Source organism: Wyeomyia smithii, chromosome 2, assembly GCF_029784165.1.
Source record: "Wyeomyia smithii strain HCP4-BCI-WySm-NY-G18 chromosome 2, ASM2978416v1, whole genome shotgun sequence".
NCBI lineage: Eukaryota > Metazoa > Arthropoda > Insecta > Diptera > Culicidae > Wyeomyia > Wyeomyia smithii.
In genome coordinates this window covers 168,326,848-168,344,308 of record NC_073695.1, presented here as the reverse complement: position 1 = coordinate 168,344,308, position 17,461 = coordinate 168,326,848, and the positions used below count along the sequence as shown (strand labels likewise).

Genomic DNA, 17,461 nt, shown 5'->3' with positions numbered 1-17,461 from the left:
AGATTTTTAGAGTCCGTGTGCAGACTTTTATTGATTTGTCGATATTTGCAGTTTTTTCAGAGAGCAAATATCATATTGAATTTAAATTTAATATTGAATATTGAACTTAAATTTCATAATAAATTTTCGGAGTAGAATTAAATGGAAATATTACCTATCCTCAATATTTGAAAACAGGTAACATCGATCAGCTCAACAGCATCAAACAGCGAATTCAAAAAGAATTTTTTGTCGACAAACCGCACGCTGGCTTCAGCAATAGCAATAACGGTGCTACAGCAAGTCCAACGCTACCGTTCATTATTACGTAAAATTGTATGAATGTTCAACAACAGTACACAAATTACTAATTCAAGGATGTGAAATAATCGTTTAATCTTCGAGTCCCATTGGCAAACTTTCGGAAGGAGTCCAAGAAAGCATGAATAAAGCAATCCGGAAAACACGAGAAAATAAATGCCTGGAAATGATCACGTGAGAGAACTATCGGTGACATGTTTCGTGAGCTGCTAATTGCGTCAGATCCGGTAGTTCCGAGTTTTAGACACAACAACAAATCGAAAAGCACTCTCACATAAGAGGTGGAAGATTTATCAATTTTCAGTCATGATGATACTGACGATGACGAGTAAAATGTTAAAACCTAATGCATTGGTTTGAAAAATGAATTTTCATGTAATTTTAATTATATGTGTTCTTTTACCTTGTTTTCACATCTGAACGTAAGCCGATGATGTTCTTCTAGAACAATTGGATGAAACTACCTACTACTTCTGTGAAACAACGTAACTTTCACAAATCACCTTGCGCCTTCATTCAAACTATTTTATTTTCAACTAAAATTTTTTTCAGACCACTCAATAGGTATTTCAAACATTTTACAAAAGTTATGATGAATGATATAAAAACATTCAACACGAAATACAATTCTGATTATTTATCTTCAAAATGCAACCTATCGCATTGAATTCGAATAAGAATTAGGTGAGTGTTAACTAGTTAAAGTAAACCCCAATATGTGCTTTCTGAGCGAAAAAAATCATTGAAATAACATGACTCAACAACGTTTAAAGTGCTCTCAAAAATTCAATTTTAATCCAATTGTCTTGATATTTGGAAAACACGTTTTTCAATACAGTAGAACTTTAAAAAAAATATAAAATACCAATAATAAGAACTTGAGTTTTGTCCGGCTTCCGGCCACTGTGCGCTGGTAGCGTCGTATACGATGTTTTGAGCAATCAAAATTTCTTCCATCTGATTCAAAACTGAGCGATCCTTGTTCACATTAAAAGATGATAGGATATGTAAGAGCAGAACGTTTTTAACCTTTTTCTTTAAAAATCTGACGAAATATGTTACGGAACAGTAAACTATGTTTATCCGCCTGATCAAGCTTGATTTTATTTAACACAGATCTTGCTGCGAGGCCCGCCGTCGACTTTGGCTGAAACCAACAGCCAGCTTTTCCATAACCGGCAGAATCATGCCAGTTAGGTCTTGCAAAAAAAAAAAACAGATTTTTATTTTGACATTTCCTCAGAAATTGTTGAACAAATAAAACGGTAGACATGAATGAGGTTGAATTTCCCGGCGTGAAGCCTAATTCCCCGGTTTTCCCGTCTTTTTTTCCAGGTGATTTGAAATTCCCGGCTTTTTCCCGCTTTGCCCGGTAGAGTGGCCACCTTGCAATTCTAGAAGTAAATTCAGCTCGTAGTCGGTAGCGAGGATAAAACATTTGCTAGAATTAACTGGCGCCGTTAAACATTTTTTTTGTATTGTGGCGTGTCAAATAAATGTGAAAAAAATTACAGTCAGGTTTTTTTACGCGGGGGATACATACCTCGTAAAAAAACGCGTTAAATCGAAAATCCGCGTAAAAAACGCGTTAATTCAAAAATCCGCGTAAAAAACGCGTTAATTTAAAAATCCGCGTAAAAAACGAGTAATTTAAAAATCCACGAAAAATAAACCACCGATAAAGGCTTCAGAAAAAAACCCGCGACGCTCTACGACCAGTATTCAAAATTGTCCTTTTTGAAGGTCATTTCGGTTTTTTTGGAGGGCGGAGAGTTTTTTTACTAAGTCTTTTACTCTAGAAACACTTAGACGGTTTTGGTTCCCAACCCACGTTAACTCGCAAATCTGCCATTTGTTTTACTTACCGCGGTATCGCGTAAAAACCGTGTTAATTTCAAAATCCGCGTAAAAAACACGGTTATTCAGAAATCCGCGTAAAAATCCACATAAAAAAACCAGACTGTATATCAAATAGTTTTCTTTCTTTTTCACTGTCAGCACTTATCTTCAGATTATAGAATGATTTGACAAACATTTACAATAATCAATTAAAGTTCCCAAATAAGAGGGAATTTTTCTATCCCCTACAATGTATTTTAAGCATGTATTTGTCAGGGAGTTGTTTTCAGCACCCAGGTAATAGCTACAATTTTGGTTGATTTTTTATTTAACAAAAGAAAATCTGTAATGAACGGCATTTCAGATGTTTGTAAGACAACAAGTTAAAAATAATTTGAAAATGTCGATATTAATAAAAATTTGGGAGTTTACGGCCTGTTATTTTCGATTGATGAAAATAGTAGATTCGTTCCTTACCATACATAGCAATTGCATATAGTGCCGATCCTAATGCCGCAACTTATAGTGGAAATTTGCACATACAATAACTGGTTTGTTAGTCAAGTGTCATACATCAAGACTAACTAATAAGTCTGTTTGGTTGGCTTGTTGGTTCAAACAAAAACACCCTCTTTGGGATAGTGAATAAGTATTTGCTACATTAGATTTCATCTTAAGTGAAAAATAATAATTCGCCATTAAGGAATACTAGCAGACCCGGCAAACTGGACCGCAGATTTCTTGTTTATTTAAATAATTTTAAACATTCCAAATTGATTGATTCCTTGCGTTTTTTTATAATCGGCAAATGCAAAGTTTTCCAGAAACCGGAAGTCGTCATCATTAAATTCAAAATGGCGTCCAGGGTCAATGGTTTCTATGCATCACGATTACGAAAATATCCATGTTGAGTGGTATTCGATCATTTTGGCTGTTCCCCAGAAAGCGGAAGTGGCGTCTTAGAATTCAAAATGATACCTGGGGTCGATTTTTGACTTCTGTGTATCATTACGGTTCCCAAAATTCTCGTATTGGCTGGTATTTGGTCACTTTCGGCTGATTCCAGAAACCGGAAGTCGCCATCTTGAATTTCAAAATAAATCCGGAATCACTCTCTGGTCTCTGAGCGTCATTGATTATTGGTTTTGGAAATAGCCATATTGGATGGTGTTTGATAATTTGCGACTATTTTATAGACACCATAAGTCGCCATCTTTGAATTCAAGTGATATTTACGGTCGATTTTTGGCTTCTGTGCATCACTACGGTCTTAGAAATGCCCATATTGGCTGGTATTTGATCACTTTCGGCTGTTTTGCAGAAACCAGAAGTCGCCATCTTTGATTTGGAGGAGTGTAAAATCATCATTGAAACATTCCTTACCCTAAAAACCTTCGCATGCCAAATTTGAATACATTTTCTTAATTAATTTACGAGTAATGAATGAATTTGTTTGATTTGTATAAGAGCTCTCCCTTCCAGAAGAGGGAGGAATACCTAACCATTACTATAATATTTCTTGCTCTCAAAAACCACCACATGCCAAAATTAGTTCCATTTACTTGAATAGTTTTTAAGCTGTGACAAAATTTGTGTTCGTATGTATGAGAGCCCTCGTTTCTAGAAGAGGGAGGGGTGTCGAAAGATTTTCTTGCGCCCAAAAACATTGACATACTAACTTTGATTCTATTTGCTTGATTAGTCCTCGAGTTGTGCAGAAATTTGTGTTTTATTTGTATGGGACCCCTCCCCTACAGAAGAGGGAGGATTGTTAAAAACGAGTTGTAGAAACTTAATAATGGTTGGTAAAAACAATAAACACTGTCAAAAATATTATTTTTCTTTTCAAAAGAAATAAAAACAAACGCTAAATTTTGAATTATTGAAAAACTTTTGATAAAACATGCATGATACTATGACAAAGAAATGAGAAAAAAATGTTAAGGGCGAAGTCTCAATTCATAAAAATAATCGTTTTCTAATGGTGTAAACTTGACTATCAATTTCAAATCAAAGAGCTCCGGTGGATCAACTTTCTAAATGCATTCTGTTTTTAGATACAGTGATCACCCGATTATATCACCCCCTTGATGATGTTTAGGGTGATAAAATAGGGAAAGTGATAAAATCGGGAATTTTTTTTAAATAACATTTTGTTATAAAAGATGGTAAACCAGTAATTTGATACTTAAAATCAGCGATTTAAATTACTACAAGAAATCCAATCATATAAAAATGCAGTTCTATCTGTCTGTCTGTCTCTCTGATCCTTATAGACGTGGAAACTACTGTAAAAATCGGCGTGAAAATTTGTATGTAGGGGTTTTTGAAGCCGGAAAATGTTATTAGAGTGGCTCGAGACCCCTCCCTCTTCTCAAAGGGAGGGCTCCTATACAAATATAACACAAACTTCTGCGTAACTTGAAAACTAATCAAGCAAATGGAACCAAATTTGACATGGTGAGGTTTTTAGGAGTAGGAAGTATGTCAATGGTAACTTGACACCCCTCCCTTCTCTGGAAGAGAGGGCTCTCATATAAGTGAAACGAAAATTTCACTAATAGTTCGTAGGTTAGGTACTAGTGTTTTCATAAAGCTATAAAGTTGTCCTGTTAGTGTCATACATATCTCAAGCAGCTTAAAAAATTAATTTCTCATGACTTTCAGCTATTTTCTTAGGTAGTGGAAGAGGGATCAGAAATTACCCTCAATGCGTATACGTTGTTTACTGATAGCCCTTTCACAAAATATCTCTTCAATACATTTCAAAACACATGAAAATTGAGACTTTGTAGAAGTTTAAAAATTCGGAAAAATGTGGGAAAAAGTTAGTACGAAAATTGGGATTTTTGTGTATTTTTGAAAAAAAATTCATATGGTTCGTTATAGGTAAGAGATATGCTGAAGACACTATGCGTCTATTTTAATCAAATGAAGAAGGAAATTTTCTATGTAATTTACAGGTGAATTGATCACCCATTTTTCTATTTCAAAAGATGCGTTGTTTAATAACTTAAAAAATTTATGAATATACGTTATGGCTTGAATCACCATTCAATTAATCGAACGAAAACGCCAAAATAAAAGACTGTGCAATGGTTGAGTTTTCAATGTAAACTATATCTAGAATGATGTTATTCTGTGCAAAAGTACTAAAATATTGAATCTAAATAGAAAATCAGTTCATGCTGACTTTTTTTTTTTTTTGATGAAATGTTATATGATGATAAAATCGGGTGAAAAAGGTGATAAAATCGGGGGCAGATAAAATCGGGTACTGATATAATCGGGTGATTACTGTATTTAAAATTTTTATTTTTTAGAAAAAATATCTCATATAAGTGAAACGAAAATTTCACTAATAGTTCGTAGGTTAGGTACTAGTGTTTTCATAAAGCTATAAAGTTGTCCTGTTAGTGTCATACATATCTCAAGCAGCTTAAAAAATTAATTTCTCATGACTTTCAGCTATTTTCTTAGGTAGTGGAAGAGGGATCAGAAATTACCCTCAATGCGTATACGTTGTTTACTGATGGCCCTTTCACAAAATATCTCTTCAATACATTTCAAAACACATGAAAATTGAGACTTTGTAGAAGTTTAAAAATTCGGAAAAATGTGGGAAAAAGTTAGTACGAAAATTGGGATTTTTGTGTATTTTTGAAAAAAAATTCATATGGTTCGTTATAGGTAAGAGATATGCTGAAGACACTATGCGTCTATTTTAATCAAATGAAGAAGGAAATTTTCTATGTAATTTACAGGTGAATTGATCACCCATTTTTCTATTTCAAAAGATGCGTTGTTTAATAACTTAAAAAATTTATGAATATACGTTATGGCTTGAATCACCATTCAATTAATCGAACGAAAACGCCAAAATGAAAGACTGTGCAATGGTTGAGTTTTCAATGTAAACTATATCTAGAATGATGTTATTCTGTGCAAAAGTACTAAAATATTGAATCTAAATAGAAAATCAGTTCATGCTGACTTTTTTTTTTTTGATGAAATGTTATATGATGATAAAATCGGGTGAAAAAGGTGATAAAATCGGGGGCAGATAAAATCGGGTACTGATATAATCGGGTGATTACTGTATTTAAAATTTTTATTTTTTAGAAAAAATATCTCATATAAGTGAAACGAAAATTTCACTAATAGTTCGTAGGTTAGGTACTAGTGTTTTCATAAAGCTATAAAGTTGTCCTGTTAGTGTCATACATATCTCAAGCAGCTTAAAAAATTAATTTCTCATGACTTTCAGCTATTTTCTTGTTTACTGATAGCCCTTTCACAAAATATCTCTTAAATACATTTCAAAACACATGAAAATTGAGACTTTGTAGAAGTTCAAAAATTCGGAAAAATGTGGGAAAAAGTTAGTACGAAAATTGGTATTTTTGTGTATTTTTGAAAAAAAATTCATATGGTTCGTCATAGGTAAGAGATTTGCTGAAGACACTATGCGTCTATTTTAATCAAATGAAGAAGGAAATTTTCTATGTAATTTACAGGTAATTGATCACCCATTTTTCTATTTCAAAAGATGCGTTGTTTAATAACTTAAAAAATTTATGAATATACCTTATGGCTTGAATCACCATTCAATTAATCGAACGAAAACGCCAAAATAAAAGACTGTGCAATGGTTGAGTTTTCAATGTAAACTATATCTAGAATGATGTTATTCTGTGCAAAAGTACTAAAATATTGAATCTAAATAGAAAATCAGTTCATGCTGACTTTTTTTTTGATGAAATGTTATATGATGATAAAATCGGGTGAAAAAGGTGATAAAATCGGGGGCAGATAAAATCGGGTACTGATATAATCGGGTGATTACTGTATTTAAAATTTTTATTTTTCAGAAAAAATATAATTTTTTAACCGTGCCCGACCCGAACCCGAAAAAAAAACAATTTTTTTTCAAACATCCGTGCCCGACTTGAAGCCGAAATGATACTTTCTAATACAGTCATACCTCGATATAAGGCAACCTCGATATAACGTAACTCGATATAACGTAACTTTTACCTCGATATAACGTAACTTTTTTTAATTGCCCAAAATTAAAGTACAATCATTTTTGGGGTGTATAATGTTCCGAATAAATGTTTTAAGTAAGTTTTGAAAACCAATAAGTACCGTAAAATGGGTAAAATTGACATTTATTTCTTCAATGTTTTGTGGCTGGTTTTGTTTGTCTACGGAATTTGTCTTAAAGAGACAAAATACAGGTTCATATATACTTTTAGACGAAGGGAAATAAGTTTTTGCGCACTCCTGAGTAACCATCAAGAATTCTGCATCAACAAAAAATTAATTTTTTTCGTGCTTCGATATAACGTAACGAAAATAAAAATAAAGTTGCCTTATATCGAGGTATGACTGTATACCCGAACCCATCGGGTACAGGTTAGGTTTCGGATAAATAAACTCGGTCCCGACAACCATTAAACTTAAACCCATGTTGAAGCGAATATTCTTAAAAATGAGCGAATTTCGATTTTATACACGCTTCTTAGGAAACACTTGGTACAAAATAAAACAGTTGAAACACGTTTCTTGAGGAAAATTTCAAAGCTGAAGTTGTTTTTTAGGAATAAGTGCAATTGTACTTACCGCGACACTGAGCTCCTCATAGCAAGCATCTAGTTGATGTAACAACGCACTACTTGCGATGCGATTTTTCTGTTTGACAGCCACCGACGATCGGGCACGCAAACACTTCTTACCTCGATTTACGACGATCTTCTTTACCGACGCGATCTTATCCGTACTATCCATATGAAAAACCTCTAGAGGGGCTGACTTTAGTATTAGTGAGGCCATCGCTGAAAGAAAGTAACAATTGAAATTTATTTTAAACTCTACGTCTCATGTCAAATATCAAAAAATATTTATATAGTGCGATTTTAATATGCAATTAAATGAAAATTATTCATTTATGTATGTACTAAAAAGACATAGTTGATAAAAAAGTTACAAATTACATGTTATGTGAAGTAGTTATATAATCTTTAAAATATACCCGGAGACCAAATTTACTCAATTAACTTTTGAAAAATCGACTATCCAAGCGAAGAGATTCACATATAAAAAGAGCGGGTCTGTAACGAAAATTATAAGTCCATAAATTTGAGCTTATTTACACTAACACCGTCTCATATAGAATCGATAAAGCAAGTCACGAAAGGACAGAGTTGACGTGGGTAGCACGAAAGCAACGCGCATAAGTACGAAACAAAAATTTACGGAATAAATATTGCTTCGTCTTGTCGCAAACACATTTTCAACAGTGAGCGATGAAAGTGGATCGACTACCCGCATGTGTTCGTATTCATTCACCGCATTATTGCAAAACTAGGCAGAACGCGCGACTCACACATGAGCGCCAAGTTCAAACAGATCGACTGAAGTATATAAAGAATTATTTACTGAAAGCGAAAATGTACGCAAAGCGAGAGAAAAAACGCAGTTCTCCTCTCATGCATGGTGGCGTTCTCATAGACGAACTGCGACACTATGGTGTGTTACTGCTTGTACGTAGCATTGAACATATCAACCAAAGAAAAATTCACTTAAAATAAGCAATTACAAGCAACTAAGGTACAAAAAAAAAAAAAGAATGTAGCTCCACGTATTACGCGAGCGACAGTGGATTCGACTGAGAGAGTTTGTCGCTTTATATGTATAGTTATATAAATTATATAAATAAGGTTGAAGCGCTTCGTTTTTTCTCGAAGTTGAATAGGCGTTGGCAGAGTGCACACAAATACATGAATATAACTTACAGTATTTTGATAACTATAATTAAACGTTGTTACAGTACCAATACATCTTAAACAAAATTAACGAAATCTTCAGCCATTTTCTTCACCGTCCTCAATTTTTTTGGGACTGCTATATTTATCTCTGCAGAGGTTTACAGTATATTTTTACTATATTTACATTACAATAGATAACCGGAACATATGATTTGAAAATTCTGAATACATTTACCGCCACTGAAAATATCGATAAAGCGAACAATATATTATCGGAAGAGAAAAAATAATGTTAATTGGATGTATTATTTATTACATTTCTCATTATTTATTACATTATTATTTCCTCTACAGAAAAATTGTACGATAAACGACACTTGTCTAAAAACAAAGGCATGTACACTATAAAAAATATATTTAAATGTGCAAATCGTGACATCTTTTTATTTCTGATAACTTTTCTATATTATTTAGTATAGACTACGTCAATACTGGAGTGCAGTCTGTGAAAGCTAAATTAAGCATTAAATTTTGGAGAGAACGTTTTAGCAGTGGCGTCGGATTACCTGTGCAACCATGTGCACTGTACAGGTGCCCTATTCCCTAATATCCGAGCATATAAAATTATCGATATATTATAACTTATAAAAACAAGTAAGCATGCTAGTGAAACCTTTCAATTTAAAGCATCAAATACTTTGGTTTGATCTTCTTATTTCATTTGCGAAGAACAGAACTTGAATAAATGTTCGGTGCACATGTGACGATAATGCACATTCGGTGCACATGTAACGAAATCGAAATAGGAATCAGCCACGCGACGCCTCTGCGTTTTAGAATATGATAATCAATGTGTAAAAAAACGAACGAAATAAAAACAATCGTAGTCCTACGTCAACATTCGGTTGCAACTTAGATATAACCCTCCAACTATTCTCCATCATTAAATTTTGAAATGAGCTTGTCTCGAGGTACGATGTTGGCCAGCATTCTTTATGTTCTAATCTCGGCTCGGGAGAAACTGTTAGGCCTCTGCCAGGCTAAACGCCAACGCGAGCGATCGGGCGAGATTTTTGCCGTAGTTTAATGAACAGCCGTAAAGAGAGCTGTTTATTTACCTACGGCAAGTTTCTCGCCCCATCGCTCGCGTTCGCGTTCACCATGGCAGAGACCTTAATGTCAGTAGGATCGTAGCGCTAGCCACGCAAATGAAACCTAGGGAACCTATATATTAGAGAAATGACAAGACACTCACCGTTAAGGCAACTGTCAACATCAAAACGGATTACGGCAATGCAAAATTATACAACTCGCCCGTTTTGATGTTGACAGTTGCCCTAACGGTGAGTGTCTTGTCATTTCTCTAATATATAGGTTCCCTACTCTGGTGTATAGGCTGACTAATGAAACCAAACGAAATCTTTGCATAAGAAATAATGTCAAGCAACGGAGCAGTTCCACAAAAATGTCCCAGTTAATTTTTTTTTTGTCATTTTTGATTTGGTCGAAACTTTGCATAGACTTTGTTTTGTGCGATTTGTTTAATTTTTTTAAACACAACTTATTTTTGAAAAGCAATTGAAAAATGCTACAGGGTGGCGAAAAAGTTTTCAAAAGGAAATTTTCTGATTTTCCCTGACATTTCCCGAAATATAACATTAATTGAAATTTCTCAGCAGCAGCACAGAAAAAATGCAACTTAGACGAACGCAACTGTAAAATCTCAATGGAAAAATGGTAAAATGAGCTAAGAGAAAAATTAACTATCTGAAACAGCTAAATTTTTAAAAATGATTTTTACTTATGAAAACTACAAATATTACCTAAACATTGCAAACTGCCCGACAATCAAAAAATTATGATAACATAAATTTTCGGAAAAAGATTTTTTTTTTCAGTTTTTTTTTTTTTAGGGAAAAAATGTTATCTATTACTTCGCCAATGACACTGAGCCAACCATTTTGACTGTGAAAATATTTTTTATAACCAATAGAGTGTTCCGTATAAATCGCACTGCCAATTTCTGCGTCAAATTCATGTAAAGTAAGTAAGGGGTAGTTAAATTGACGCGGACTATTTTTGGGGCCATCCACATACCACGTGGACAGATTTTTGACGATTTTTACCCTCCCCCCTGTGGACAACTGCCCATATAAATTCTTTTTTTGTGTAAGGACCGTGGACATTACACAACCACCTTCCCCCCCCCCCCCCCGTCCACGTGGTATGTGGATGGCCCCTTTCTACGGTTGATTTTATAATCGTTTACAGATCTAAATCGTAACAAATATAAAAGTTCGAAGACCCATTTGTATTTGTACCGTACGTCAAAGATACACCAGTCATGCGTGTCACGCTTTTCTTTCAGTTTCTTCAAACAAAAAAAGGTTGAGCCAATATTTACGAAAAAATTTGACAGCTGCCTTTTTTTTTAACCGAGCACTCAGTGGTGCCGTGCTCGGCAGCCAACAGAAGGAAGTGTAAGTTGATGCATGTGAACATATATTATATGATTCAATGCTCGCAAACGATAGACAGAATGCAAAAACAATCGAGAAAATATGTCACCCAAATAATTGCCATACCGTATGTTGGAATGTTTTTAGTTTAGTTTAGTTGCAAGTGTCATAAATATACAATGGACATAAAAGAAAGATGAGGAAGATATATTTTTCTAGTATTGGTAAATGCTTTAAATGTAAACAACTAAACAAACTTAATAGTAAACCCAAATAGTTACGACAATATTTGGCATCTGTGGGCAGAGGGGGGCAGCAGGGGGGTTTTCAAGTGTTAGTGAGTTTCCTCCTCACCTTCCTTTTATACTCATTGATAAATATAGGTGAGCAACTCGCCTCGTCCGCAGTTACTGACAAGGCGAGAGCAAAATATTTTATTAAGAAACGCGAGTGAAAGATCAAAATAATGGCCGCAGTGGTCTGAATCTTACAAAAAAAAAACGCGAGTGAAACTTGGCTAGTGACAGCCGAGCTACTCGTTGAAAATCCAGCCGACTCGCTATCTGCAATAACAAAAATGGTCAGACGAGTTACTCGCCGCTCGTCTCGTCGTATGTTATAGGCTCAATAGAATAACAACTTTATATATATGATTATTAAACATTTGTAACTACAAATTTCAATCAAATTATCCAATCTTGCCTCGTAAAACAAAACGTGTAGAAGAACCATGTCACTTGCCAAATTGTCGTGAAAATGTGAAAACAACGAGCCGGGTATTTTGGAAAATTGTCTGAAAAATTACCATACTGTATTTCAGTATCAAACTTCTTCAAATTAATTTCTCTTATTAAGTCGCTAAATAAATTTATCGAATAAAAAAATTAATTACTTTACTGTAGCATTGCATATTCCAATGTTGAAGGCAACTCATTGAGTAGATTGGTGAAATAAATGATTTTTACTCATGTTCGCATGACATTTTCACATTTCCCTCGCATATCAATCGACTCAATTTTCGCGCAAAACGGGAGAAGTGCCGTATTTATATAGTAAATACATTGAAACTACATTTGTACATACCTAACGCAGTGATCACCAACACACTTGAATACTTCTATATACTGGCGTTTGTGACACACACACACTCTTTAAATAAAAATTTTTCACTGCCACTTCGTTTCATTTTCAATATACATTATGCAATGACAAAAGTAAAATCAGCCTAATATTGCAAAAATTTTAGATAAATACTACTATCTTTCATATCAGTTAGCAAAAACCGCGAGATTTCGCATTAAACACTTAACATCAATAACCACATCCGATCATCGAAACACTCAAGAAAGAACTGAGCTGCTGCCTTTCGCTTCTCATCCATTTGACTTCTTCTCTCTCGGTCGAATCAAATGACTGATTGTACATGTGTGCGTAGACGCTTGCCGGTACCGGTAACGCTCGCTCAAAATGTTGTGTTGTGAAAAGAATGAAACAAACAAGACAACAAGACGTTCCGAACAGAGATGCCAGATATACAGACAAATCTGTATTATACAGACTTTCTGTGTTGCGATACAGACACGCATAAGCCTACAGATTTTATACAGACATTTAGTATAATACAGATATTACACAGATATCTGATATTCTACATAATGGTTTTACCAGTATACACAAAAAAACGAACACAAAAACCAAAAGTCACTGTAGCCGTTGCTGGAAAAAGTGAACTAGGAACTGAACACTTTGCTGAACATATTAATCTTGCGTTTTTGAGAGTGAAATCATGACAACGGGAATCGAGTCAGGCTATCGGGGTTTTTATCGGCCCCGTGGGCACTAATCTGCCTGTTTCGCCCCCAGTAACAAACAGCTGATTGTCTCGATCGATTGCCATGCAGGTTATATTGGTGAAAAGACCGTTTGTTCTATTCGGAGCAATATCCAACGTTGAAGAATTGCTTAAAATGTCCCAAACCTTGAAGGTACTATTTATATAACCGCGAGACTTCTGCCATCATGTATCAGTTTAGCTACATTACGACGAACGACGATGTTTATCACGGGAAAGACTCTTACTTCTATGTGTTACTTAGATTTAAAAGATAAATTAGTTATCGATTAATCGACCAACTATGATAGACTCGAAAAAGAACAATCAAAACAAGCAATAAAACAAAACAATCTGACAGGTCGACAAATAATTAGGTATCAATGTATCGGTAACTTATTTTCGCAGCGGTATACCACGGGAATGGCATCGCTGTCAGCTACCATACATTTGACGCGTTACCAACATCACTGGCACTGGCACCCGAAAAATGGGCAGTTTACCCTTATCTTATGTTGATTCGGGCAAACCGGCTAAATGTTGACTGCAATTATTAATAGCATATCAGACAGTTGTGAGCAATTTCTTAAGGTTTTCACATGGTATGTGATATTCTGAGTGATATTTAGTACATTAATTGTGTCCCAAAGCAAAGTGAAGCAAACTGTGACAGCAGAGAAAGTAGTTTTGGGACAAACGGTACAGAAATAGATGTTCGTAACGCTTGAAAGCTACCATACCATTCCCTTGCGGTATACAGACTTATACGGACATTTTTATGGATTATACAGACTTGCCAAAAAAAAGTCTGGCATCTCTGGTTCCGAATGACAGATGAAGTCAGGAATGCACGCTTTGCAGAAAAGCACCAAAATAAAACGTTGGAATGACCCAATTTTCGTACACTGTAAAAAAATTTCATGTCGAAGTGAAGTGATTTTCACATTTCAATGTGAAAAGAAAATCCTTCGAAACATGTTAATGCAAAGAACCAGCGATGCCAGATTGGAAGACATTTACCCTGCGGTGAAGACATCTTTGTTTGTGGAGACAAATGGGAGACATTCAAAAATATGTGAAGACATTCGAAAATATGTGATACACTCAAAATAAATTTCACGTCATAATTACCAGAAAAGTTATGTGAATATTTTCCACTGTCATTTTCACGTAGATTCTACGTGATTGCCATTTGAGTTCATCATGATCTGGTGAGATGATTTATCCTATGAATCTTGTACAGCAGACATATGCATTTCATGTGAATTTCACGTAGAATTCAACTACCGGCAAAATGGAGAGCATTCGATTATTTGCTAGCTACTATATTTGATACAACGTAAAATTTCCAAATTTTGTTTCCCCAATTCTTAAAAGACGGCAAATAGTTTTTAAAAATTATAGAAATATGTTGCTTGATAAATCGCACGGCCATGCAAAATCGCCGATTCGTAAATGAATCAAACGACATGAAAACGGACAAATATTACGACATTTGCCGGCGATAACTATTGTAAGCTGCAACTGTTTATGTATAGGAAACTCCTCGACCTTTGAAATAAATCTGTGTGAAACCTGTAAGGCTCACTTATTGGCAAGCCGTCGAGAAATTCTATTTTATTGTCAGAGACTGAGTTAGACAACAGCTTCGACATTTTGATTTCTGTGTATTTTCACATAGAGTTCACGCGATACTTCTTCTATAACATTCTGTTTGACGTTGCCAAGTTCACGTAGATAGTACGTGATAAAACATAGTATGCATGTGATTTTCACGTAGATGTTATGTTTGTCACATAAATCATGCAAAATGACAGAAAATGAATAAGTACAGGAAATTTCACGTAACAATAATGTGAAAAATATTTTGAGTGTATGACCCGCATTTTGGCAGAGGTGGTGACCTTTTTTTTTTGCTCGACAGTTTACGATTTGCCGGTAACTTTTCCAGTCTTTAGTCGGTCCTAACGAGTCATCTCGGGTTGGAAGACATGTGAAGACATTTTTTATTGGAACGTGAAGACATTTGGAAAAATGACCTGGCATCCCTGCAAAGAACGATAAAATTAACAGCAAATCCCTTGATTTTCTGTTGTTATGTTCATCTTTTCTGATATGCTTATGTTTGAGATACGGAATGTTGGTCATCTGGATATTATCAGCTACTCGCAATAAATTCAAAAAGTTTCTGTTTATTTTAAATTTTTCATTTTTATTCTGTTCTGGGTTTTCAATTTGATTACAAAATGACCTTTGTCAATTTGTCGGTGCAATCGATTTGAGGATCGGTAAAAAAGTTGTTTTATTATTATTTTAATATCAAAGACTCAATAAAACTTACTTCTTCTTCTTCTTCTCTTTCTAGCATGTAACAGCTTTTAGGCTGTTACATTTGATGTCTGGCACAGCGTCAACCCGCTATATCGCCAACTATTATTTGTTAAAGTCCAATTGACTTTCGAAGTTTTAATCTTGATTTTAGAGTAGCTTTTCAATATCTGTGAGGTATTGTACGATATTTTTCATTGTTTCAACGTTCTTTGCTTCATATAAGGTTTCTATGCTGTTTAGGTTGTTTAGTCCGTACTTTTTTCTTGCATCCGCGTATTTTTTACAGTTCAGTATGATGCGAGGTATGATGTGTTTAGCATCTTCAATTTGATTGCATGTTTCGCATAAGCCATCAGCTTCTAAATTCATTTTATAGAGTCCGTATTTCGAATAATCATTCCCCGAAAAAATTCTATTCCATACCCGAGTTTCTCTGTTGTTAAGCCGTAGTTTTTTGTACCAGGGATCTCTTTTGAGGCAATTTTGTAATGCAAAAAATTTCCTTCCTTTGCCCAGTTCCGCTGTATAATTAACGTACCACTGTTGCGTTTTTCTTCTGCTAGGTTCTTAAATAATAATATCGCGTCATTGAGTAGAATTTTGTTATTTACTCTTATTTCTTGGTTCACCGCTGCTTTTACTAAGGGGCCATCCACATACCACGTGGACAGCTTGGGGGGCGGGAGTTGTGTAATGTCCACGGTCCCTACGAAAAAAAAGAATTTATATGGGCATTTGTCCACGGCGGGGGGGGTCAAAATCGTTAAAAATCTGTCCACGTGGAATATGGATGGCCCCTAATGTGTCTGCTACACTCAAAATATTTTTCACGTTATAATTACCGGAAAAGCTATGTGAATATCTTCCACTGTCATTTTCATGTAGATTTTACGTGATTGTCATTTGAGTTCATCATGAACTGGTGAGATGATTTATCCTGTAAATCCTATTGAGTCAACATCATTAGCATTTCATGTGAGTTTCACGTAAAATTTAACTACCGGTAAAGTGAAAAGCATTTGATTGTCGGATAGGTTTTACGTTTCATACAACGTATAATTTTCAATTGTGGTTTCCCAAATTCTTGAGAGAATATAAAGTTTCCAGAAATTATCCAAATATGTTGTTTGATAAGTCGCACGGCCATGCGAAATCGCCAATTCATAAATGAATTAAACGACATGAAAAATGGCAAAATGATATTGCGACATTCGCTGGCGATAATCACTGTTAGCTGCAACTGTTTATGTTCAGAAAATTCCTCGCAATTTGAACTGAATCTGTCTGAAATCTCGATACCGGATTCTTATGGTTTTTCTAAGGCTCTCTTATTGGGAAGTCATCGAGGAATTCCTTTCATGTGCAAAGACTGAATCAGACAACAACTTCGCCATTTTGATTTCTGTGTATTTTCGCACGGAGAGTTCACGCGGTACTTCATTCTGTTCGACGTTGCCAAGTTGACGTAGATGCTACGTGATAAAACATAGTATGCATGTGATTTTCACGTAGATGTTATGTTTGTCACATAAATCATGCAAAATGACAGAAAATGAATAAGTACAGGAAATTTCACGTAACAATAACGTGAAAAATATTTTGAGTGTGTCTCATTACCTTTGATGTCCGCATGACCGGGTATCCACTGTAGTACTGTTTTCATTTCTCTTGCCATTTGAAAGATGCTGTCAATTACTTCATCGAGAACATCGCAATGTTTTGAATTTTCTATCAACGTCAGTCCCGATTTGGAATCCGACATGATCACGGCGTTTGTTATGGAGTTGTTTCTAATGAACGCTAAATAAATCGTTTGCAACTCAGCTGACATTATACAAACATTTTTTCTTAGTTTAGGTGTTAATTTCGTGTTGCTTCTTTCGTGATGTAGTCCTATGCCGCAGAAATCGTGATTTTTGGATGCATCCGTG

The 17,461-nt window shown here is 34.9% G+C and overlaps 1 protein-coding gene across 2 annotated transcripts in view; it reads right to left on the bottom strand.

Moving 5' to 3' along the window:
• Window positions 1-12,791, bottom strand: part of LOC129724436 (uncharacterized) — a 48,036-nt gene extending 35,245 nt beyond the window's left edge. The window contains exons 1-2 of one of the 2 annotated variants that reach the window (XM_055679347.1): window positions 12,452-12,791; window positions 7,765-7,976 (exon numbers count right to left, since the gene is read on the bottom strand). In XM_055679347.1, coding sequence (XP_055535322.1) covers window positions 7,765-7,974 — 210 coding nt within the window. In that variant the 5' untranslated portion in view covers window positions 7,975-7,976; window positions 12,452-12,791. Of the gene's footprint in view, window positions 1-7,764; window positions 7,977-8,135; window positions 8,155-12,451 lie in introns of those variants that run through there. The other variant, XM_055679348.1, reaches the window with a different exon arrangement.
• Window positions 12,792-17,461: the final 4,670 nt, after the last annotated feature.